At 40.7% G+C, this 26,642-nt stretch overlaps 1 protein-coding gene across 1 annotated transcript in view; it reads right to left on the bottom strand.

Annotated features, from left to right (window-relative positions):
• vamp2 (vesicle-associated membrane protein 2) overlaps positions 1 to 22,239 on the bottom strand; it is a 125,956-nt gene extending 103,717 nt beyond the window's left edge. Inside the window, exon 1 of the mRNA XM_087993701.1 lies at positions 22,093 to 22,239. Within this exon, the coding sequence (XP_087849827.1) occupies positions 22,093 to 22,094 (2 nt within the window). The 5' untranslated portion in view covers positions 22,095 to 22,239. The remainder of the gene's footprint in view (positions 1 to 22,092) is intronic.
• Between the last annotated feature and the right edge of the window lie 4,403 nt (positions 22,240 to 26,642).

Below are 26,642 nucleotides of genomic sequence, written 5' to 3'. Positions count from 1 at the left end.
ATGAGCCTCATGACCTGTAGAAAAATGAATTTACAATGTGGACCTAGTTACTTTCTTACCAGAGGAAACATGGCATGGTCTTAGTGCTTTCATTACCATACAGAAGTGGGATAAAAGCCAAGATTTTTTTCAGAATTGGAGTTTAATCATTTGAAAACAGATAATGATTTTGATAAATTGCTAACTTTCATGAATACAGCTTATCAAAAATGGATTCATTGAATGTTTGAGAGGTATGTTCAGATTTTGAAAAAAGTAGAAAGACTGAGGATATTACCACAGAAGAGTACATAATGGAATTCAGTAGATTATATGTAAGATTGTGGAAATTTAATTTGAAAATTCCCCAAACTGTGCTGACATTTAAGTGACTGAATTGTGCCAAAGCATCAAATATGGACAGACTTCCAGTTTTGATGAGCATTAAATTTACAGATAAACATACACTGCCATCACAAATGCTGGAAGTACTAAAATGGTTCCTAGGAGAGCATTTCTGTTCAGCAGCAGTCATGGTACAAAGGGGGAACTTGGTGATAACGAAGAATAGAGGATACATTGTTATCAAATCTGTGAGACTGTCTAGGTTCAGGTCACAGGACAACTGTAACTAGTAGAAATAAGAGCAGAAATACGATCTATAGTTTGACAAACAAACAGAACTTAAACAAAGGTTTTACAATAAGAAAACAAACTCAAAATGCTGAGGATGTTGTCAACTGATGCTCAGGTGTGATTTTAAAGTGCCCTTCATGCCATGAACTGCCCCAAATAATATCCTAAAATATTTGAAACTGAATATGAAATGGAAGATTTGGAGGAAGAATAAGAAGATACAGATTAAAGAGAAGACATTGTTTTGGAGACGAGGAGTTTCAGGCCAGTGATAAATATATTGTTGGCGGAGAGTGTCAATTGTGCAGTATTAAACGATGGATGCACCTCAACAGTGTTTGGAATAGACTGGCTAAAATGCTATTTAGACAGAGTAATAAGGATCAGGACAAAAATGAAGGAACATAAGTCCCACTTGTCTCAGATTTGGGGATGATAAAGCACTGAAATCTTTGAAAAGTTTCCATTCCTTCTAAAATAGCTGGAATCAATCATTTTGCTTGCAGGGATCAGTGTCCAGTGAAATAATACTGCTCTCAAAGTGACCACCGATGAAGAAAACACAGATGAAATTAGATATGGAAAAAGACAAAGCTATTGTATTTGGAAAGTCTATGTAAATAACACATTCACAACAGTATCCTAATTGTATTCTTTTAAAGGAACATTCTTTCCACTAAAAAATTGGGGAAAGGCCAATTTTGACGATATTAGGCAAGAACTTTCAAAAACTGATTGGGGGCAGATGTTCGCAGGTAAAGAGACGGCTGGAAAATGGGAAGCATTCAGAAATGAGATAACAAGAGTCCAGAGAAAATATATTCCTGTTAGGGTGAAAGGAAAGGTTGGTAGGTATAGGGAATGTTGGATGATTTAAGAAGTTGAGGGTTTGGTTAAGAAAAAGAAAGAAGCATATGTCGGGTATAGACAGGATACATTGAGTGAATCCTTAGTATCCTTAGTATAAAGGCAATAGGAGTATACTTAAGAGGGAAATCAGGAGGGAAAAAAAGAGGACATGAGATAGGTTTGGCAAATAGATTTAAGGAGAATCCAAAGCGTTTTTACAAATACATAAAGGATAAAAGGATAACTAGGGAGAGAATAAAGCCCCTCAAAGATCAGCAAGGTGGCCTTTGTGTGGAGCCGCAGGAGATGGGGGAGATACTAAATGAGTATTTTGCATCAGTATTTACTGTGGAAAAGTACATGCAAGAGATAGAATGTAGGGAAATAGATGGTGACAAAATGAAAAATGATAATGGGGGAGGAATTCGCAGATCTTAAATTTAGAGATATATGGGCAATGGTGAACATAATAGTTATGAATGTATAAAAACTGAAAAGAAAAGCAGATGACTCCAGGCTCAGAAGCCCTATTCTGCCACCATCTTGGAATCTATTGGTTGAAGGTCAGGTGTTAGTACAGATTCTTCTGCACAGTATGATTCTATGATTTTTGCAACTTTAAAATTGATGGTGGAGAATGTTGAGATCTCCAAACAGAAATGGGTGGTTCGATAGCTGATTGTTTTACGAAGAAAGCAGCAAGTTTTAAAAAGACTAACTGGCAAAGTGGGAAAAGCATGCATGAGACTTTGATATACAAAGAGAAAAAGGAAATAAAATCCGTTATCATTTTATATATTCTGCTTTGTTATTTTACATTATTGGATCCAGGTTATTTATTTAAAAATAAGAAAAAGTGAATCTGCTATCATCTAATAGTTTTTAAAGGGACTCCTGATGTGCAATGGAACAAGGAATGAGTATATTAAGACCTGAATTTGAGTTGGCTGTGGGTTACAAGGTTTGTGAAGTGTGGTTCACTGAAGTAAAGCTCTCTACAAGTTTGGATTTGGCCTCTATTCAAGTTCTATTACCTTCTAACAAGGCCATGATCTGGAAATAACTCCAAACCATATTATTTGTTAATGTATTTTGTAGATTTTGTAGTAATTTCATTGTATCAATTTCTATTTTGCCAGCGATCAACCATGCCAACTCTGAATGGTAGTACACTGTGAGATTAATGTATAGCTGTTTTGGCAAGGTTTGTTCAAGAAGTGAGGAAGGAACCTAAGGGGCAACCTTTTCATGCAGAAGGTGGTGTGTGTGTGGAATTAGGAAATGACGGAGGCTGGTATAATTACCACATTTAAAAGGCATCTGGATGCATATATGAATGGGAAGGGCTTGAAGGGATATGGGCCAAATGCTGGCAAATGGGACTATATTAGTTTAGGATATTTGGTTGGCATGGACGAGTTGGACCAAAGGGTCTCTATGACTGTAAGTGCACTTCAATTACCATGAACACCTGAGCTCTCCAAACCATTAAATATTTTTCATAAAACATGTATCATTGTCAAAACAGTTTCATCAAATGCTATGTTTGTTGCTATTGCAATTGTAGGGAGTGCTTAGCGGCAGTCCCATTGCCAGCGAGGACACAGAACTTATGAAATGCTTCCATATCTTACTTCAGGTAGCAGCCTGTTGCTCCTGAAATGAATCAAAGAGCATTGACCCAGAGGAATACCAAAAAGATCCCTCAATGCCTTAGCCACTGCTTCACTTGCTGTCCTACTAATTGAGATTGATAAGGCGAGCAGAAAGGTGAGCAGTCAGCAGCAATCTTTGTCAGCCATCACGGTGTTTCTCACTTTCTCTCTCACTCAAAACATTAACCTCTCTCAATAATTATACTGCATTGCTCCAACTTCTTATATTTCATTGTGCACAGCCCTCGGATGGAGCATCATATCATGCAAGTCTGTTATTTAACATGTCTTATGAAGCTAAGGCATTGAAGCAAGCAGAATTACTGTTAACAATAATTGTATTGCTCCAGCATAAAAACTAAAACATTTGACTGAAAGTAAATTATTTCTGTTTACTGAAAGATTCAGTAGGTAAGCAAACATAATCTTCTTATAGTCTACTTAATCCCAATCCCTACAGTATCTCAACATCTCATTATTTATCTTCTTATCAGATAAACACCTGTCAATTTGTTTTGTAAGTGCTAAACATTGCTTCCATACAGTTGCACATTTCAGGCCAATGAAAGGACATTACATTAGCAAAAAGACTAAAAGAGACTTCTTTCAAATAAATGTCTATAACCAAACATTCAAATTCCATCCAAATGGGCCATTGTGAACCAGATAAGTATGTGCCTGTTTGTTTTTGCCCACATTGTGCAAGGCTGTCACATCGTGTGTCAAAGCAGTTCGTCCTGTTATTTTTAAAAGACAGAATACTTTTCTCTAACACAGGAAGTATACTTATCCTGTTTGTTACATTCAATATTCATTATTTTTCTTTACAAACACAAATAATTTAACTTGTGTGGCCACTTGGGTTCATTGTTGCAACAAATGAATCAATTTGAAAGCCTCCATTTTAGTGTTTTGTTTTTGAAATCGATGCAAAACTGAATGACTCATAAGTGACACATCCAGCTTGTATTCAGGATGATCAGGAGCCTTCCATGGAAACATGGATTGCTTTGGCTTGGAAGCATACATTCTCTTCATTGCAAAATTCAGGCTTTTTTGCTTGAACTTAATTGAGAGTGTCGACACTTACTACCATCAATAGTCTAGTTTTCTTTTCAAAATTAACAAGCATTAATTAAATTTCATCAGCATGCGTCTAAACTCAAGATGCAAGTCGTACATATCTTAACTGTTTATGTTGGGTAGCATATAATCAAGTAGTTCTCTACTACTTTGCTTTTGACTACCCCTCCTCCCCATATGATAAATGTTCCGTTGAGCTGCATTAACACAGTACAAGTAGTGTTTCTGTTTAAAAGTTAGATATACCATTGAACAAAGAGTTCGCACAGACACAATGTGCTGATTGGTCTTCCTCTATGCTCAATGATCCATTCCTTGAAAAATCACTCGGTAGGAATACATAGAAACCCCAGCCCAGCCTAAGAGAACTCAATAAAACAGCAACTTTTGCCCCAGGACACAACTAAAATGCCAGCATTATTTATAGTTCTCGTCGAAAATTTCCTAAACTGAGGACCAAAACCTCCAGTAAAATAAAGTTTAAACAATTGACTTTAATTATAGGTAGAGTTTATTTCCAACTAATTTATGCAATGCTTTGACAAATTCTGGCTTGTTAAAGGCACATTGTGCATATTGGGGAGGATGAACTGATCTGCTACACAGCCATACACTAATCTGGCTTCAATTTTCCAAAATACACAAGTTTTATTTATGTATCTGTATTGGAAGCAAAAATATGTTTTCATAGCTTTGGCAAGATTCCTAATGGTAGTAATTACTTACTGAAAATATAGCAAGCAAGTCAGGAAATATACTGATGTATCTTTTACACGTAATTACGATATAATAGAGAGCAAAATAAATGACTGGGCCATACACATGGGATTTAGGTAGATGAAATCTCAGAAACAAACTTTTTAAAAATATACTGAAACTGTATCAGTTACCATACTGGAGAAACATGATATTCCACAAATATATTTGTTTTCTAGACACTGTTCAGTAACAATGAATTTAGTCCATCATTGAGTAACTCAAGTTCAACTTTTCAAAGATTTTCACAGTGAACCTAACTAAAAAGGGTAAGGTTTTATTGGGTCAGTCACTTGTATTGGATTGTACTCCGTGGTACTGCAGCAGTGTACTCTATGGAACAACGTGGAATCCTTGAAAGCAATCTCTGGATTTCCATGTTTTAGTGATGTGTATATGGTCTCCAAATTTTGTTGTCAATTCTAATGAGTAAATAGTGGTGGATGTTGTCAGATTCCCATTTTCATAGCAAAATGCAAGCCATTGTTAATATCTGATCATTGAGTATGACGTTGCAAAAGTAGTACTGACCATTTTGAGGACAGATTTCACAGCTTTTAAACATACGTTTATCATTTAATCTTTTCTGCCTCTCACTTATTGAACAATCAATGCCGAGGAATCAATTAATCAATATTAATAATCAAGAAATGTGATGCCATTCTTCCATGAAACAGTTTTGACATTGCCTGTATCTTGAGACAGCGATCAAACAGATCATATACTAACGTCTGTCAAGCCATCCCCACAAAATCAATACGTCTGGTATCACAGTTCACTTATATGACAAACAAGCTACTATTACATGACAAAGGCTGGCTAACAAATCACTTCATGTGCATTGGCCAAGTGTGTGTAATTTAAATGAAATGTCTTGCAAAACACAAGCCAAAGAACTTACGGCAACTGTCAGAGTTAGACGTTTGGCAATTCTCTTTAAATAACTCTGACATTCTGGAATTAAATGCTTTTTTTTCATAAGCTAGCTACAAGATTGAAATTCAAAGCTCTCAGGGATCTGTCTCTGCATGGTGGGAAGCTGAAAGGCTCAGCAATGTTGCATCCTTGACATATTTGGGCAACAAACTGCCTCTACACAAATACACAGAAATCTGTTGGAGACCTTTGTCCTTGACACTGGGGCTGTCAATCCCTTAAAGCTCCCTGTCTGTCTACAGAAAGATAATCTGTTCTAGGAATTAAACTGCATCATTGACAGTAATACCCCGGGTGATCATCGATTGTAAAGCTGTAGGAAGTCAACACGAAATAATCTTAGAAACAAACTGAAGGTTTGGCAAACACATTGTCATGCTTCCTAAGGGGCTGTGGAGCCTTGGTTGACAATCCCTGATCTCAACGGTTAAACCTGATCATTTTAAACTAACCATCATTTCTACTGAAGATATATTCCTATTGTTGCAATAATAAAAGCCAAACAAAATTCTGGGCCAAATCATTTTAAGACTATTGGGTTTTATAATGGAGCAGAATCAGGAACATGAAAAATAAGCTGAGCTGAGTAAATATATCAAACAGGTTCCGTACTTTCCAGTATTAGAGTGGCCTTTGGATCTATTTTCAAAATATTTTCATTAGTATTTATTAATTATTTTCAACAAGTAACACTCAGTGAGTCATAATGGAGGATGATAAACACCAGATATTAAAGGTTGGTTAGACTCCAGATATACAAATTTTCAAGTAAGTGTTATTCTAAATCACAAACAAAATAAAGCTCCAATAACATTGCTTCCTTGTTCCTCATATATGGATATTTTTCTAATCAAGCTGTTCAGAGACATAAGTATACACCTCTGGAGCAGGCAGGACTTGAAGCTGGCCTCCTGTATAGGGACACCATAACTGAGCTGCAAGAGCACAATTCCCTATGTACTTACACCCAATCAAATGTTCCCCAAATACCCCTTGATGAATGTATACTCATCACCTCTTGCTTTGTTCTGTTTGGTCTCAGACATCCCTAACAGACCCTGTTCGATTATAACAGAGGGAGAACAGAATAAGGATGCATCCCACGATTTCAACCCTATGTAGAGAGAACTATAATTATTTTCTAATGTCAGTACAATTGTTTTCTCAAATCAAACAATTGACAATGGTCAATTCAGCATGTACCTACTTGTTTCCCTCCCCCTCTTTGAAGGTCCTAGCTAATACTAGGAACCATTCCTAGGGCATTTTTGATAGTTTTCTCATACTTCTCTCAATTCGTCTTCCTTTAGGTATAAATAGATACTGGATAAACTGGAAAAGTCATGATTTAGACTTTTAATATTTCCAAATGCAGACTTTTCAGTACAAAGTATTGGATACCTATCAAGATTGGGCACCTGTGATCCATGCTGCCTGACCTGCTGCGCTCTTCCAGCAACACATTTTTAAGCTCTGATCTCCAGCATCTGCAGTCCTCACTTTCTCCCACCTGTGATTCATCCTATTCTGAGCTCATCAGTTATAAATTGAAGGATTCCATTAACTCCTTTACCCAATACAGTAAACTCAGTACAGATCAAATAAAAAGTTTCAAACTGGGAAGAGTTTAACAATGGAGCCATTTGAGCAATTCATTGTACACGTTAATATTACATTGAATGTAAAAACATTATGAGTCAATAAAAAACTGTATCATCTTGTATAGGCTATGGACTATAATGTGAATAAACATGACCATCCTGATGGTAGGAGTCAGTGGGAGGAACAAGAAATTAGCAACAGACTGGAAAATTATGGAGTCTAAAAATAACACAAAATAAAAAGCAAGTAAATGACTGGGTCACAGTATACTGTAAACAGTAATAGATCTCCCATGGTGTGGTTCATGGCTATTCTTGTATAATTTGATCTTTGTATTTATACTATTTTGGGTACCTAAACTTTTGTTCCCTGATTTGACCTTTTTATCCCCTTCCTCCAACATTTCTGTCTCCAATATCGATTTTTGTCTCTGTTTACTCTTATCTTCTAATCCCTTCTTAAAGTTTCCCCCTTGATTATTTCCACCAGTCTGACATATCAGCCCTCTGCAGTCTTTCTTTCAGCTCCGCTTTATTTGCGTATCCCTTATTTATTTCTATTTGTGTCTGGTCCTGGAAAATCTTTCTGGTGGTACATCCCAGCAATTTTGTCATAAAATGGAAAGCTACTAATTTCCTGGTTTCCATCAAGATCTGCATGTCTTGCCTTCATTTTGTCTTAGAATTTATATTTTAGAATGTTTTCTGCACTGGTTTGAATATTAACTTCTCTCTCAGCTTCGCCAACCTCCATCTGTCCAGCATTTCAAACTTAGTTCATGCATGTGTTGGATCTGCTAATGTGGAATGGGCAGGGTGGAACAGCTAAACTATAAATCAAAGTGCTAGGATGTTGACAGCGGGTAGCTAGTGGAGACTTGGGTAATCACGAGAGAGCAACTAAAAGGCCAAGAAGCAGTTGTGAATGAATAGCTTTGAAAATACAGTTACATTGGACTGGAGGCCAGTGACTAGTGAAGTGCCGCAGGGGTTGGTGCTGGGACCATTGCTGTTTGTTATCTATATCAAAGGTTTGGATGAAAATGCACAAGGCATGACTAGTAAGTTTGCAGATGACACTAAAATAGGAGGTATGTGTACAGTGAGGAAGGTTATCAGACCTCGCAGCAGGACCTTGATCAGCTGGGGAAGTGGGCTGAGAAATGGCAAATGGGATTTAATATAGATAATTGTGAGGTCTTGCATTTTGGAAAGTCAAATCGAGCCAGGAATTTCATGGTGAATGGTAGGGCCTCAAGGAGTGTAGTGGGACTTTGGAGTTCAGGTGCAGGGCTCTCTGAAAGTGCAATCATAGGTAGACAGGGCAGTGAAGAAGGCTTTTGGCACACTGGCCTTCATCAGTTAGGGCATTGAGTATAGAAATTGGGTAGTTATGTTGCAGTTGGTGAGGCTGCACTTAGAGTATTGTGTTCAGTTTTGGTCACCTTGCTACAGGAAGGATGTTATTAAACTGGAAAGAGTGAAGAAGAAATTTACAAGGATTTTACCAGGACTTAATGGTCTGAGTTATAGGGAGAGGTTGGACAAGGTAGAAGCTTTTTCTTTCGAGGGTAGGAAAGAAAAAGAAGTGTTTAATATCATACGAGGCATGGACAGGGTGAATGCACTCAATTTTTTTCCCAGGGTTGGGGAATCAAGGATTAGAGGAAATCATTTTAAGGTTAGAGGGGAAAGACTAAAAGGGAACCTGAGGGGCAATATTCTTACACAGAGGGTGGTATGCATATGAAATGAACTGCCAGCAGAAGTGGTTGAGGTGGGTACATTAACAACATTTAAAAGGCATTTGGACAAATATATGGAGAGGAAAGGTTTAAAAGGATATGGACCAAGTGCAGGAAAGTGGGGTTAGCATTGATGGACATTTTGGGTCGAAGGGCCTGTCTCCGTGCTGTAGGGCTTAATGACTCTATTAGCAGTTTTCATTGTTAATATGTAGAATTGCACAAAAGTTAAAATAATTGAAACATAAAACAAAAATGCATTAAAGATAAATAGGTTTTTCAGACGTACATATATTCATGTCTGAAAAACTTACTTATCATTAATATATTTGTCTTATGTTTGAATCATTTTACTTTTGTGAAATTTTACATACATATTAACAATTTCCCATAAGTAAAATAATACAAACATAAGACAAAAATGCATTAATGATAAGTTTTTTGGACATGAATATATGTATGTTTGAAAAACTTATCTTTAATGCATTTTTGTTTTATGTTCTATTATTTTAATTTTCTTTAAAGTCTACACACATATTAACAATGAAAACTGCTGATGTAACTATATATTCACTATTTTGATAGATTGATATAACTTAAAATGCAATTACTACTGAGTTAAACAGTTGCACTCAAATCATCCACTCCATCTCTGCTAACTGTGACATCTAAAGTTCTTGGATACATTATTGTCCTTAAAGCACCTACATACTCTGGAACACTATTGTTACCCTAAAACAGTAATTGCATTTTCTTCAATTAATCACTTTCTTCCTCTGACTTGGAAATATGATTGTGTGCAGCTGTTTTTCAGGCAGCAAAGAATAACCTAGTGTGCACACATAGGAAGTGTGGTGCTTGTCGTAATGGCTTATAGACCTGGTAGTTATCATTGCTGTTATGGAGATCGGAGCGAATACCTGATTTTGGGCCCCAAACTTTTAGTTGTTCAAGGAACAGTGAAGGTTGGAACCTGAACATTAAGCTAAAGATTGTTTGTTTACCTGAAATAGAGGCAGGAGTGCCTCTATAGAAGTGTTTCTCCTGCCTTCACAAAAAAGCTACAAGTGAATAAGAAGCGGCATGATGGCTCAGTAGTTAGCACTGCTGACCCGCAGCACCCAAGTTCGATCTCGTCTTGGGCGACTGTCTGTGTGGAGTTTGCACATTCTTCCCCTGTCTGCGTGGGTTTCCTCCAGGTGCTCCGGTTTCTTCCCACTGTCCAAAGATGTGCAGGTTAGGTGAATTGGCCATGCTAAATTGCCCATAGTGTTCAGGGATGTGTAGGTTAGGTGCATTAGTCAGGGGATATGTAGAATAATAGGATAGGGGTCTGGGTGGGATGCTCTTCAGAGAGTCGGTGTGGACTTGTTGGGCCTAATGGCCTGTTTCACACTTACGGACTCTATGTAATGGTCCATGTTCACTCTCCTCCCAATCACCTCTCAGACCTGGATTAACTTTAGAAATATAGAAGGTTTATGGCAAAAATAAGTGACATTTCAATCTATTCTGTCTGTGCTGACCAAGACATTATCCAGCCAATTTCCACTATCTAGCTCTTGGTCTGTAGCTCTGTTGATCACAAATTTGAATGCATATCACATCACATTACTTTTCATGATGTATTGAATCTTTCTCTTTCTTAGCAATAAATTCTAGAACTCGCCATCCTCCACCCAAGCCACTCAATTTTATACATCAAAATTATTTTCTCCACAGCTCCAAATGAAATAGCTCTAGATTTTCCAATTTTTAATAGCTAAAATTATTCATCCTGACAACATCCTTAATCCTAACCCTTACCGTCCCTGGTGTGATCTCCTTCTTCTCCATTTTATCATCCTGCCCAGCTACCTGCAGGAATCTGTGGATATGCAGACCAAAGTCACTCTGTTCTTCTAGAAATTTCCAGTTATCATGCCATTTATTGTGCATTCCCATGTATTGTTTTTTTACTTGCCAAAATTATTGCCTCACATCTTTTCTGGATTTAAATTCTATCTGCTATGTTTTGCCTGCCAAACCAATCCAATCCATTAATAGCTTGCTGTAAGCTCTTTCTTACTATTATCCATATGCCAACGTGTGTACTTAGTAGGCCCTCAATCAGCATTCCATACAACTAATCATGCTTCTGTTCCAATCTAGGCTTGGCAAATGGCCTTTTAGTGCACTTACTCCTGACATACAAATGAGACGAGTAGATGTATTTGCAATGGTGTTCAGCCATCAGCCTCCTTGGGCAAATGTTGCATTTGCACTTTCAGGTTACAAGCTAATTTAGGCACAAACCAAATTCTAGATCATATTTTCCAGACGTGATTTGATGTCAAGTTGAGAATTTTACTCTTACCTTAATTAAGTTTTAAAAAGTGAAGAAATGTATTATCACAGAAGAAAAACTTAGATCTTGTAAATTTATATCAATTTATGAAAAACTTTCTGCTCACACCAGAGGTGGATGTCGTTATGAATAATCGAATATTTTATCTATTTATGTCACAATCTAGAAGCATCAGCCATGTAAATATTGTGGCTACAAAAGGTGGTCAGAGGCTGGGAATTATGTGCCAATAACTGCCTTCCTAACATTGCCAAAAACATTTCCAGGATCTACATGTCAGGAGTGTGATGGAATACATTCCACTCATCTGAAATGAAACTTCATCAACACTTACTGTAAGAAATAACAATAGACCATAGACTCCTCTCAGCCTGTTCCACTATTCAATGCAATTGAAGCTGGCTCTACTTTCTTGTTCCCTTCCCATTTCCCTTAATTCTCTGAAACCAAAAATCGACCATCCTGTCTTAATATATTCAATAGTGGAGAATCCACAACCTTATAGGATGAATTATTTAAAAAGAGCCACAATCCTCTGATTGAAGAAAATTCTCATCTCAATCCCAAATGATTAATTCCTTATCCTGAGGTTATGACTCTATGCTTTAGAATCTCCAACCAGTGAAAACTACCTCCTAGTGTATACGCTTCAGATTCTAGTCCAGTCCAATGAGGTTGCCACTCATTTTTTGAAACTACAGAGAACATCCACTCAACTTACCCAGCTGCTCTACATACCATAACTCTCTTATCCTTGGGATAAACATAATTAGCATTTACTGTATTGGCTCTAGTGTAAGTAAAGCACCATTTAAATGTGGGAACCAAAAATGCATGCACTGCTCCAAGTGTGATCTCAGCAAAGTCTTGTCAAAATATGACAAGGTTTTCTTTTCTTATACACCAATCATCTTGTAATAGATACCAGAATATCATTGCCTTCCCAGCTGCTTCCTATACCTACATGTTATTTTGTGCTCCTTGATACAGTACACTCAGGTTTCTCTAAACAACAACATATAAAAGTTCACACCTTCTAAAAGGTATTTAATTTTTCTATTTTAATGACCAAAGTGAACAACCTTATGTTTCTCCATGTTATGCTTGATTGTCCACCTTGTAACCCAAACACCTAAGCTGCCTATATCTCTTTGCAGACTGTTCTTAATATGTCTTCCTTACAGTCTGTACACCTCTTCTCCTTCCCCTCCCCAACTCCAACCCCCTCTCTTTAACTTTGCATTGTCTGAAACCGAGACATATTACTCAAGAAGTAAAACACCATCTGGGATAAAAAACCTAGCTGACTAACATTCTATCAACCACTTTGAATATTCACTCAATGCACATGTTCCTGCAGTCCATCTTGCAGTTGTAAGATGGACTGCAGGAACTCATCAAGCATTCTCTGACAGGACCCACAATTTCTACCACTTAGAAGAACAAGAAGAGCAGATGATTGGGATTAGTGCCATTTACAAATTGCCTTTCAAACCACTGACTATTTTGATGGAACAAGATCACTGTTCCTTCACTGTTACTGGGTTCAAAACCCTGGAATCCCCTTCCTAGTGTTGTGGACCACTTGGCCTGTTTCCATGGTCTATGATTTTATAAAAAGGTTATTTATGTCATTTCCACCCTTCAGTTTAACTGGAAGAAAGCTTCCATTAGTGTTTCATCTAAAAACTTCATGAACTGATGTGTTCCAAAAAGTACCTTAGATGTTCTTTTAATTCATGATCTCCAGTTTGTTGATATTCTAAATGTTCTACCAAAATAAAGCAGAAAATGCTCAAGAGCTACATTATTAAGGTCTGCTTCAGCATGGCATATATAATTACAACATGGATAAATATTGAACTTATTTGCACACAAAAAGCTGAACATTCCTCAATTTACTTTAGTGACTTGCAGAGAATTAAATAATATTATCTAGATGTTAAGTCTCCTGACTCAGAAAATGTCCAAGGGTATTATGGCTATTTCCATTGGAGAAAGAGCAAATGAAACCCAAGTTACAAGATTTTGTGGTAAACAAAACCAAAGCTAAACTAAAACTTCAATACTTCATCAAATTGTACGTTTATTATGTTGTGTATTTGCCAATTGGTACAGGAGATGCTGCTTCAGTAAAGCCAGCATAGAAAAGAAAATTAAAGTTAAACTTAAATGCATTCCTAAATATGCATGACCAGAATATAAGGCTTCTCATCATAGGCATAAATTGAGAAAACAGGTTAATAACATTCCGGCAATAAATACACTGTCCAGTGAAGTAATGAAACAGTCATTCTGAGTCTATGTTGAGTTAGCAGATATGGATATGGGGTTACAATGGAACAATAGATAAGCCAATGTCCGTGCTCTTAACTACTTTTTAGTAGATGGTTTAAAACTGCTTTTGATGTTGGATTAGGAGAGGATTATATCCAACATTAGCGCCGGAGACCCGGGTTCAATTCCCGACTCAGGCGACTGACTGTGTGGAGTTTGCACATTCTCCCCGTGTCTGCGTGGGTTTCCTCCGGGTGCTCCGGTTTCCTCCCACAGTCCAAAGATGTGCAGGTCAGGTGAATTGGCCATGCTAAATTGCCTGTAGTGTTAGGTAAAGGGGTAAATGTATGGGAATGGGTGGGTTACGCTTCGGCGGGTCAGTGTGGACTTGTTGGGCCGAAGGGCCTGTTTCCACACTGTAAGTAATCTAATCTAATTAATGCCTCCATGGTGAGATTTTGCTGTTGATGTTTTAGATAAAATACCAAAGAGCTGTTGGTGCTTGAGGAATTCCATCCGAGCAAGAGCAACAGCCTTCGATGGAAAGAAAATGATCATAAAATAAATATACAATTTTTAACAATAACAGAATGTAATGGAAAAGAATTCAATCAAGATAAATAAAATTGTAAATGCCTTGAATAGCTTTGGTACATGTATTTATATAACAGAGCAAACTTCTTACTATCCTTCATCTTATGATCAAATAATTCTTACACATTTAAAAGTAAATACTACCTGCATTGGAATAACTTCCAAAATGGAAATCACAGCATACTAAGCATTCCATGGTATAAAGAATTCTAGGTCTGAGATTATTCAAAATAACAAGCTACTGTGTTTTTGCTCTTATTTTCAGAGACGACATTAACTAGTTCCCAGCATATGCATGCCAAGATACAACATTATTAAGCAACATCAATCAATATTTAAAACGCTTAAGTAATCTACTTTACTTCAATGATAACCTAGAAATCAGTTATTATTGACTTATGCTATTACACCATCAGCAATTCAGTGATGGGGAAATATCAGATGTGTGACATGGAGCTCAGTGGCCGCACATTTCTTGACACTAAATAATGGAAAGACACAAATGGAATGTTGATATGTTTATCCTATATATTAAAAACATTACGGATTCAAACTGAATATTTCTGGGAGTGTTAACACATGCATTGTGTACATATTATCATGTCCATATGCAAATGATGCAAAGGAGGGAGTGCACTGAAAAATGAACAAGAAGTTTGTTTTTAGGATAGGGAACTTAAATTTTCTTTGTATCTTGGCCATAAATTTAGACAATAGGGACTACACTTGAGCACTTTTAAGCACAGAGCTTTCGCAAGGGGGTCAGAAAGATTCATAGTGGAAATTACCATGACAGACACAGTGTGCACCAGTATAATTGTCAATGAGAAATTTGCAGCAATGCAATAATGTAGCAAGCAAGTTTTCGCTGTAAGAAATTTAGTCAAGGGAAGTGACTGAGAATGGCACATGAGGAGAAAGTGAGGTCTGCAGATGCTGGAGATCAAAGTTGAAACTTTATTGCTGGAACAGCACAGCAGGTCAGGCAGCATCCAGGGAACAGGAGATTCGACGTTTTGGGCACAGGCCCTTCTTCAGGAATGAGCAGAGAGTGTTCAGCAGGAGAAGATAAAAGGTAGGGAGGAGGGACTTGGAGGAGGGGCGTTGGAAATGTGATAGGTGGAAAGAGGTCAAGGTGAGGGTGATAGGTCGGAGTAGGATGGAGGCGGAGAGGTCAAGAAGAAGACTGCAGGTCAGGAAGGCGGTGCCGGGCTGGAGGGATTCGGCTGAGACAAGGTGGGGGGAGGGGGGATGAAGAAACTGGTGAAGTCCAAGTTCATCCCCTGTGGTTGGAGGGTTCCCAGTCGGAAGATAAGACGCTCCTCCTCCGACCGTCGCGTTGTTGTGGTTTGGCGGTGGATGAGTCCAATGACCTGCATATCCTCGGTGGAGTGGGAGGGGGAGTTGAAATGCTGTGCTACAGGGTGGTTGGGTTGGTTCGTCCGGGTGGCCCAGAGGTGCTCTCTGAATCGCTCCGCAAGTAGGCGGCCTGTCTCCCCAATATAGAGGAGGCCACACCGGCTGCAGCGGATGCAGTAGATGATGTGGGTGGAGGTGCAGGTGAATCTGTGGCGGATATGGAAGTTTCCTTTGGGGCCTTGGAGAGAAGTGAGGGGGGAGGTGTGGGCGCAAGTGTTGCACCTCCTGCGGTTGCAAGGGAAGGTGCCGGGAGTGGAGGTTGGGTCGGTGGGGGGTGTGGATCTGACAAGGGAGTCGCGGAGGGAGTGGTCTCTACGGAAAGCTGATAGGGGAGGGGAGGGAAATATATCCTTGGTGCTGGGGTCTGTTTGGAGGTGGCGGAAGTGACGGCGGATGATGCGCTGTACATGGAGATTGGTGGAGTGGTAGGTGAGGACCAGTGGGGTCCTGGTGGCGGTTGGAGGGGCGGGGCTCAAGGGCGGAGGAGCGGGAAGTGGAGGAGATGCAGTGGAGGGCACCGTCGACCACGTCGGGGGAGGAAATTGCGGTCCTTGAAGAAGGAGGCCATCTGTGTTGTACGTATTTTGAACTGGTCCTCCTGGGAGCAGATGCGGCGGAGACGAAGGAATTGGGAGAATGGGATGGCGTTTTTACAGGGGGCAGGATGTGAGGAGGTGTAGTCCAGGTAGCTGTGGGAGTCGGTTGGTTTGTAGTAGATGTCCGTGTTGATTCGGTCGCCTGAGATAGAAACAGAAAGGTCTAGGAAGGGGAGGGAGGAGTCCGAGGCTGTCCAGGTGAATTTGAGGTCGGGGTGGAAGGTGTTAGTGTAGTGGATGAACTGTTCAACCTCCTCGTGGGAGCACGAGGTAGCGCCGATACAGTCATCATTGTAGCGAAGGAAAAGATGGGGGGTGGGGCCAGTGTAGTTGCGGAAGATGGATTGTTCCACATACCCTACGAAGAGGCAGGCATAGCTGGGGCCCATGCGGGTGCCCATGGCTACTCCTTTTGTTTGGAGAAAGTGGGAGGATTGGAAAGAAAAGTTGTTCAGGGTGAGGACCAGCTCGGTCAGTCGAAGGAGGGTGTCGGTGGAAGGGTACTGGGTGGTACGGCGGGAAAGGAAGAAGCGGAGTGCTTTGAGTCCTTCGTGATGGGGGATGGAGGTGTACAGGGACTGGATGTCCATGGTGAAGATGAGGCGTTGGGGACCGGGGAAGCAGAAATCCTGGAGGAGGTGGAGGGCGTGGGTGGTGTCATGAACGTAGGTGGGGAGTTCTTGGACTAATGGGGACAGGACCGTGTCGAGGTATGCCAAGATGAGTTCGGTTGGGCAGGAGCAGGCTGAGACGATGGGTCGGCCGGGGCAGTCAGGTTTGTGGATTTTGGGCAGGAGGTAGAAATGGGCGGTGCGGGGTAGGCGCAGGGAGGCGCAGTAGTAGTTTGGCGCACTGACCTTTACACCGCTGAGGCCAAACGCCAGCTCGCAGATACCTCCTCCTACCGTCCCCTTGACCATGACCCCACCCCCCACCACCAAACCATCATCTCCCAGACCATCCATAACCTCATCACCTCAGGGGACCTCCCATCCACCGCCTCCAACCTCATAGTCCCACAACCCCGCACCGCCCGTTTCTACCTCCTGCCCAAACTCCACAAACCTGACTGCCCCGGACGACCCATTGTCTCAGCCTGCTCCTGCCCAACCAAAATCATCTCGGCATACCTCGACACGGTCCTGTCCCCATTAGTCCAAGAACTCCCCACCTACGTTCGTGACACCACCCACGCCCTCCACCTCCTCCAGGATTTCCGCTTCCCCGGTCCCCAACGCCTCATCTTCACCATGGACATCCAGTCCCTGTACACCTCCATCCCCCATCACGAAGGACTCAAAGCACTCCGCTTCTTCCTTTCCCGCCGTACCACCCAGTACCCTTCCACCGACACCCTCCTTCGACTGACCGAACTGGTCCTCACCCTGAACAACTTTTCTTTCCAATCCTCCCACTTTCTCCAAACAAAAGGAGTAGCCATGGGCACCCGCATGGGCCCCAGCTATGCCTGCCTCTTCGTAGGGTATGTGGAACAATCCATCTTCCGCAACTACACTGGCCCCACCCCCCATCTTTTCCTTCGCTACATTGATGACTGTATCGGCGCTACCTCGTGCTCCCACGAGGAGGTTGAACAGTTCATCCACTACACTAACACCTTCCACCCCGACCTCAAATTCACCTGGACCGTCTCGGACTCCTCCCTCCCCTTCCTAGACCTTTCTGTTTCTATCTCAGGTGACCGAATCAACACGGACATCTACTACAAACCAACCGACTCCCACAGCTACCTGGACTACACCTCCTCACATCCTGCCCCCTGTAAAAACGCCATCCCATTCTCCCAATTCCTTCGTCTCCGCCGCATCTGCTCCCAGGAGGACCAGTTCAAAATACGTACAACACAGATGGCCTCCTTCTTCAAGGACCGCAATTTCCCCCCCGACGTGGTCGACGGTGCCCTCCACCGCATCTCCTCCACTTCCCGCTCCTCCACCCTTGAGCTCCGCCCCTCCAACCGCCACCAGGACAGAACCGCACTGGTCCTCACCTACCACCCCACCAATCCCCATGTACAGCGCATCATCCGCCGTCACTTCCGCCACCTCCAAACAGACCCCAGCACCAAGGATATATTTCCCTCCCCTCCCCTATCAGCTTTCCGTAGAGACCACTCCCTCCGCGACTCCCTTGTCAGATCCACACCCCCCACCGACCCAACCTCCACTCCCGGCACCTTCCCTTGCAACCGCAGGAGGTGCAACACTTGCGCCCACACCTCCCCCCTCACTTCTCTCCAAGGCCCCAAAGGAAACTTCCATATCCGCCACAGATTCACCTGCACCTCCACCCACATCATCTACTGCATCCACTGCAGCCGGTGTGGCCTCCTCTATATTGGGGAGACAGGCCGCCTACTTGCGGAGCGATTCAGAGAGCACCTCTGGGCCACCCGGACGAACCAACCCAACCACCCTGTAGCACAGCATTTCAACTCCCCCTCCCACTCCACCGAGGATATGCAGGTCATTGGACTCATCCACCGCCAAACCACAACAACGCGACGGTCGGAGGAGGAGCGTCTTATCTTCCGACTGGGAACCCTCCAACCACAGGGGATGAACTTGGACTTCACCAGTTTCTTCATCCCCCCTCCCCCCACCTTGTCTCAGCCGAATCCCTCCAGCCCGGCACCGCCTTCCTGACCTGCAGTCTTCTTCTTGACCTCTCCGCCTCCATCCTACTCCTACCTATCACCCTCACCTTGACCTCTTTCCACCTATCACATTTCCAACGCCCCTCCTCCAAGTCCCTCCTCCCTACCTTTTATCTTCTCCTGCTGAACACTCTCTGCTCATTCCTGAAGAAGGGCCTGTGCCCGAAACGTCGAATCTCCTGTTCCCTGGATGCTGCCTGACCTGCTGTGCTGTTCCAGCAATAAAGTTTCAAGAATGGTACATGACAATTGCTTAAAGAAGGCAAAGCATTTCTGCTAAGTAGTTGTGCCCAACTTGTCTTGCTTTACACTTTCGCATTTAAATCTTCAAATTTTATCAACTGTTGTCTGATGCAGGGCTCCTGCTACATTGACAAATAGCACAACATTTAGTGCTTTATGAATTGATTGATACTGCCCTTTAGTATCAGGGTTTCATCTCTAAGATATTGACCTAATCTATCAATCATTTGAAGAAATTCTTTGTGAGATGAACAATTATTGGCTGTAGAGTTTCATGATTAACCAGTTAGGATTCTTATTGTCCTTTGACTGTGAGTACTCTTAAGATTATATGTGTCCAAAATATTGTGACAGTGGTGCCTCATTGATGTTGACTCCATGCTGGCCCTTCTCATGTTTGTTGCTGCATGCATTGTAGGTGGCAGTCAACAATCTCAAACAATATGCCTTCAATATATGACTGAATTTAATTTCTGTTTCCTTCTCGAAAAAAATATTAAAGATAACATATTAAGTCATTTTTATCCAACTTTTCTAATTTGAACAATATTCACACTATTATAATGCTCTCAGGCCTCCCATGCCAATATCCATGGTAAGTTCGTTAATACATGGTTTTTTTAAAGGACAGGAGAGTCATACCATATAAGGCACAATGCATTCACTCAACAGCCAAGATGGAGTCATTTCAAGCAACAGAGTGTAATTGTGGTGAAGTCAGCCAGACTTCAACTGCAGATTGGAAAGTATTGGTTTCACATTAACATTCCAGTCAAATGATATATAAAAATAGCTTCCTTTGCAACACTAACAATATCTCATTTCTGATGTGAAACTGATTCACACATAATATGAGGGTAAAATAACTAATTTAAAAAAACATTTAGATTATACTAGGTCTTCTTATGAACAAACAGCACGTGATAAATCACAAGCTTTTCTCAAAACCTTGTGCTGTACTGTATTTTAGGCCCATCAAAAAAACCTCATCCTTAATCTACACCAGAGCTTAGTTAGTAACCAGACAGAGTGTTGTGTAGCAACAAGTATCAGTGACAAGATTTTGTGCCAAAATAATTGTGCCAGAAAGAGAAAAATAGGCCACAGCTTACAATCCTGATGGCTGCCCAGTAATTCTCACTGGAACTTGTGAATGCCAAGTGTAATCTGAGTCTGTTTCACAACGATCCCTCCCATGATGGCTACTATTCACTGTCCATGCACATGACTGAAATATGATTATTTGCCTATGGTATCCAAGGTCCCTGCTGTCCATGGGGTTAATATGATGGGTGGGGCTAGTGGGTGGAAGAAGAATTTTTTTAAAGGTCATTCACGGTACATATATTACATTCAAACATAAAATAATCTTCTTTACACGTCTAGCTACAAAACATATAATTGTATTGTAAAAGAGAAGGGCTCTAATTGCGAAGGTTAATTAGGCATATGTTGATTTTGTATTCAAAAATAAACTGTGTGCTTTTTTTTTTAAATTTCAAACGCTCACAGTCGATTTTCCTATTAAATATTCATGGCGTTCAGGCAAATTGACAACAAGTGAATATTTCCAATTTCACTGACTGTGTTCAACAGTTACTCATGAGAGATTGGGAAACCCGAGTCAATTTTACGACCAAAACAAGTCACTCTTGGGTATAATACTTGTCTGATGCACTAATGCTCATTGGTGGAGGCACCTCGCTTATCCAAACGACAATCCTGGAAACCCGGTGCTACCTGACACGCTGAATATTCTCGCCCTTGTATGTTTTTATTTCAAATGTCCAGCACCCACGATATTTTGTTATTTATGCTTTGATCTGAGCTTCCATTTCAGGACTCGTTGGCACTCGAATCAAATGTTTTAGTCACACACGTACCAGTTAAAGCTGATTTAAACTATTACAATTCTATAAATAGCGCCGTTTTGGAAAAATAAAAAGTGCCCTGTTCCAAACATCGGCCACACAATTTCCACATTCAGTTTGTGGGGAAACAGCTCTCTCTCACAGGCACCAGGTTATTTACCTGCCGAAGTAAAAGGCTCATTTCCCTGGGGACTGTGTATTACGGTTGAAACATTGCAATTTAAGCTTCGTCAGTGTTGTCTTTCCAACACTGTCAGTGGCCAGTGCCAGTCCAAAGTGAAGCTGTCAAGTTTGTTCACTGCGGGCAGGGTACAACGCCCTGCCTTGTTTTACAGAGCGCCAGTGACAGCAAATATGAAGCATGAATCCTACCGGTGTCTTGTGCGGTGGGGATACAGCACATTGAAAAGTCAATGCAAAAGCAGTGGGAGAGCGGATCTTGCAACCATTTCAACTTTGAAACGTATTTAAAAAAAAAATCATTCCCCTTCTCTCTCTCTCTGTTGGAACAAAACGGGGGGGGGGGGGGGGGTGTCTCAGCATAACTGTCTACAACACACTCCCATTCATGCCTGGAGTCAGTCTCTCCACCAGACACATAGCAACTGAGTCCAAATGGCCACGGACCCCCCTAATTTGCAGCGCAGTCTTTCAGCACTATCGCAAGGGGACAGCAGCCTGCCTGTTCACCTGGAAACTATGGGGATCTACTGTAAATACAAGTGTACCAAATGCTGGAGCCCTCTGTTATCTGGGCTTGCGTTCCAATGCGTACCAGGCTCTGTCGCGTCCTTTCTCCCTCCTTTGTCTCCTGCTGATCGTACTTACATTTTTCTCCCCCCTCTGCTTCTTTCCGTCTCACACTCAAATTTCTGGATATTCAACAGGGTTCTCTCGGCTGCTCCGTCCCTCGGCTCGTAACAAAGATGGCTTTTTTCAGCAGCCTCCTGACGTCAATGATCCGGGTAGTTTGGCTCCTGGAGGCAGAGCCAAAAATAAACCACAGAGGCAAAAATCCAATAGTCACTCAAAGGCAACCAGAGACTGACGGAAAAGATAAAGAGTGGGGGGTGGGGGTGGGGGTATGAGATAAAGAAACATGGGGGGGGGGGGCGTGGGATCAAGCGAAGAGGGAGTCAAATTCATTGGTGACAAATAGAGATGGCATGGGAAAACAGTGCAGAGAAAGCATTACAGCAGAACTTAATTGATTGAATTGGTGAAACTGAAACAAATCCGTCAGATAAAATACTGTTCTTTATATCCAGAGTATTAGAATACCAGTTGGTTTGAAATCAACTTGACCTACAAAACTCTCTGGTTAGACTACATATTAACTGCTGCAAGCAGCTCTGGGTACTCCCCAGTTTAGTATATTTCTACTGGCCTTGCAGGGATTTGTGCTAGAATATGACCTGGACTCCAAAGGCTAAATTACAAAGAAAAGTTACACAAATTAGGATTATTGCATGGAATTTAAATCATAGTGATTTGATTGAACTTTGTTTTACATATTAAAGAAAGTGATTGGAAATATAACAGAAACTAACTTTGCTTGCTGAAGAATCTATAACTAAGGGAAATCAAATTGATAATAGACTAAGATCTTGCAGGATTGAAGTTAGGTAACACCTCTACATATAAAGGGTGTTTAGGAGTTTGGAATTATTTTCCCAAAACAGAAATTGATACTTGGTCAATTGTTCAATTGATAGACTGTTTTTGTTAATCAGAACTATTAAGGGATAGAAGGATATATGGAGTTGATAGATCAACTGCCACAACCTTAGCAAATGGCAGAATTTGCTCAGTTAGCTAAATGACCTTTTTCCAGTCCTATATTCAGAATGAAGAGGCTGGTTAAAGCCCCAATCTGTTTATATACAAATAATTAGAATCCCTTTTAAGGCCCAATACACAGATGTACAAGAAGATCAGGAAGACTAGGGAAGCGTGGATGGAAAATGCCAACAGTGGCTTGTCACCAAAAGACACACAGACGATGAAGCCACTAGGCTAAATCAGACAACCAGTGGAATGTAGCCATTTGACCGTGTCATCACTGCTGAAGTGACAGATGGGAATCAGAAGTGTCATATAGACAAAAATAACAAAAGATTGAATACAAGTTTGCAATTCTGTGTCCCCCACGTAGGTGAAAGTAAGCTACTGCACTTCAAAAAACATTTAAAATTTGTTTGATTTTTGCTCAGGTCACAGCGATCATTTGTCATGAAGCTAATAAAAAGAGAGAATCACAAAACAGTTCATGATACATGTTAACCAATTGTACCAGCATTTTACATTATATTTTGGTGATACACAAACAAATTCATATCATATATTCTATATTTAGTCAAAATTAGAACATAATGACAGATATATTTGATCAAATACAAGATGTCTTGCATGTTTAACTTGTGAAATTTAGAATATTTTGTTTTTCTACACAGTCTCTAACCATTACTTTCTGTCTTTATAATCATCTTTGATATAAGAGATATCATTTGTCAACTAAAGCACCGTCAGCAAAGACCCATGAAACAGTTTTCTTAAATGCATATCTTTATGTGGCTCTCAAAGATAAGTCTAGGTTTGTTGGCAAGCTGCATACATTGCCATGATATTTAATCTCCCTTTTTAAAATTCTGAATGTGTTTACCACTTCCCATACATTAGCTTAGCCACTTTATAAATAGCACACAATGGAAATTCCACAGTATTAAACCCCACTGGTATGACTAAGGCCTTAACAGTGGAATTCACAATTTGATTATTCCATGGGTGTTATTTATATCACAGATAAAAAGTTAGGTGTTTACTCATTTTATGGCTTGTGCAAACACTAGTAAAATGTGATTATTCATTTCTAATATAATCAAAAGATATCTTGTCTTCAGAAATGCAAATTGCATTTTAACTAGAACTCACGTGAAATGAAAGATCATTTCAAGCACTTAAGTGTTGTGCAGGTCATTTTCAAAACCTAAATAATTGTCTGCACTCCCAAGAACATTTATGGCTTACAATCAGCATTTTCTTTTTCAAAATGAAGAGACTTCAAACCACTTTCTCAAAATGTAGATCAACCAATGCAATCAAAGCATATTTTTGAACTCTTTGATATGAAATAACATGATAGTTAATACTTCCTTCATGAGACCATCATTAAAAAAAACTCATAACTGCTTCCTAATAACACCACAAAGCTTTACTGGCTTCTGCATGCACAAATCAAGAAATGCAACAATTATATTGTCAATTTATTGTTTGTTTAATGTCACTTATTAAAGATTATATTATTCATTTTCATGAACGTACATTAAAGATGTATTTATAATAGCATCTCAAGTGCACTTTTATACCACATAAAATTTATAGGATCCCATCTAGAGCTGCTATAGAAAAATATGGCATATTTATAGGAATACTAACTGTACATTAAATTCATTGTTAAATGAAAACATAAACTGGTTAGCATTGTCTTTAAATATTTAAACTAAGGATTTTAACAAATGAGTTAAGAATAGATTTATCTAGAAAGTAATTATAAGATATGTGTATGCATAGCACTTAACCGAGGGAGAATATAGATAGTCTTTGAAGAACGCTTGCTTGGCTCTGAACCTTGAGGGTTTTTGGATGAATAAACTCCACAGAGGCCAGTATCCCATCATGAAGTTACCCTTTATCTAAACACGGAAAGTCATTAACACTGATCCAGCTTCCTCTGAGCCAGCTCTGAGTGAGCAGAATCTCTGACATTCCTGTTTTTAATCTGTCAGCCAGGGCTCCCTCTTTCAACCAGGTTAACAGCCCCATTAGGGAACTCGTGATCTATGAGGTCCATCTGGCTGACCTCATTACAGTCACTACATTGGGTACCTCAGTAATACTTGAGATCGGCTACAGGACAGATTGCTCAATCACTGTAGGAATTTACAAATCTCTGCAAGTGCTGAAAGCCATATACATGACGGCATCAGTCTAAGCCCTGCATGGCAAAAAAGGTGTATCTCACAATCTCCATACAAGCTTCCAACACAGCAGGGAGATATCTTGTGGCTTTGTCTTACTGCATTGGAACTAAGACAATGGCCAGAAGATGTTCAATATGAATGTGTCTGACAGTGATGCTATGGATATTGCTTGTGACTTCAATAATGGAAAGGATGAGCTTAAGCTCTGAATGAAGTACTGTGATGTTGTGGAGTTGAATTCCTCTATGCTACCAGCCAATGAGTGGAGGTTAGTTGCTGGCCTGTCAAGGCACTGAGCATCTAGTATAAATTTTTGTCAGTCTGTTATTGTAGTTAGACCAACAGGGTGAATATCTGACTCCCCTGCAGCTGATCTCATCTGAGCCCTCACCCAGTCCTTATAAGTTGACCTTTCCTCGTGGCCTTAATGCAGCCCACTTATGGTTGGTGAATCCTTCTGCATTGATCTTGACTCTACACTTGTTTCTAAACTTCGTGCAGTGGCTGTGACTGAGAAGGTGGCTGCAAGTATTGTCTCCTCACTTCCACTTCCTCCTTCGCTTTGGAGATTGAGCAGTTTTTCATTCTTTGACTACTAAGAAACACAAACATATAAAGGCAGTGAAATGGTGAGAGGAGAGGTGAGGTGAAGAAATTATTCCAGTTATGGTTTCTATTTTATGGCACCTCTAAAGGAAAGGATGAGAAGTAAGTGGGGGGGGGGGGGGGGGGGGGGGGGGGGGGGGTGCACAAGGAAACAACTCTATATCCTCAGAAGCTTTCGATGGTTTTGTGACATTTCTACTGTTTATTAGTTGGATCGTTCCCTTGAGGATAGTGAGGGGTGCAGTTGTGTTTGTTCTCTATTAGTTTCTTCCTTTTTCTGTGCCTCCTGCTCCCATGAGAGAGAGAGAGAGAAGAACATAAGTAACTATTTGTCATTGTTCCCGCCATAACCAAATAAGAGTAGGCCTCCAGAGCCATGGAGCAGTGTATATGTGTAGCTGGCATGTTTTAAAGCTGGGTCTGGGTGAAGTATGCTATAAAGATCTTAGGAGTCAGCTCTGAGTCCTAGTTAATGCTGCTGGATGAGTGATGGAATTTGTAAGGGGGTGGGAGAGCCAGGGATGTTAGATTGGGTGTGATTTGTGATGTGTCAAAACCTTCAGTCACTTTGACCATCCATGTGATATCATTAAATGCTTTCCTCCAGTATTTCTAAAGCCATGCTCTCAGAATAACACTCTGTGCATTAAATGGCCTTACTATCTGCCCTCATTCTGTTCTAAGGGTCTTTATGCTCTCAGAAACATGGCTCTTGTCCTGACTCCATAACTGCATCACTGAATGAGGGAATACTTCCCCTGGAGCACCATGCCATGTCTCTTTAACTGGCCT

The sequence above is a fragment of the Chiloscyllium plagiosum genome, unplaced genomic scaffold, assembly GCF_037043375.1.
Source record: "Chiloscyllium plagiosum isolate Xiang-an unplaced genomic scaffold, Cpla_swu_hap1 HiC_scaffold_13, whole genome shotgun sequence".
NCBI classification, from domain to species: domain Eukaryota; kingdom Metazoa; phylum Chordata; class Chondrichthyes; order Orectolobiformes; family Hemiscylliidae; genus Chiloscyllium; species Chiloscyllium plagiosum.
The sequence above is the reverse complement of the archived record's forward strand: the minus strand, read 5'-3'. Positions and strand labels throughout refer to the sequence as shown.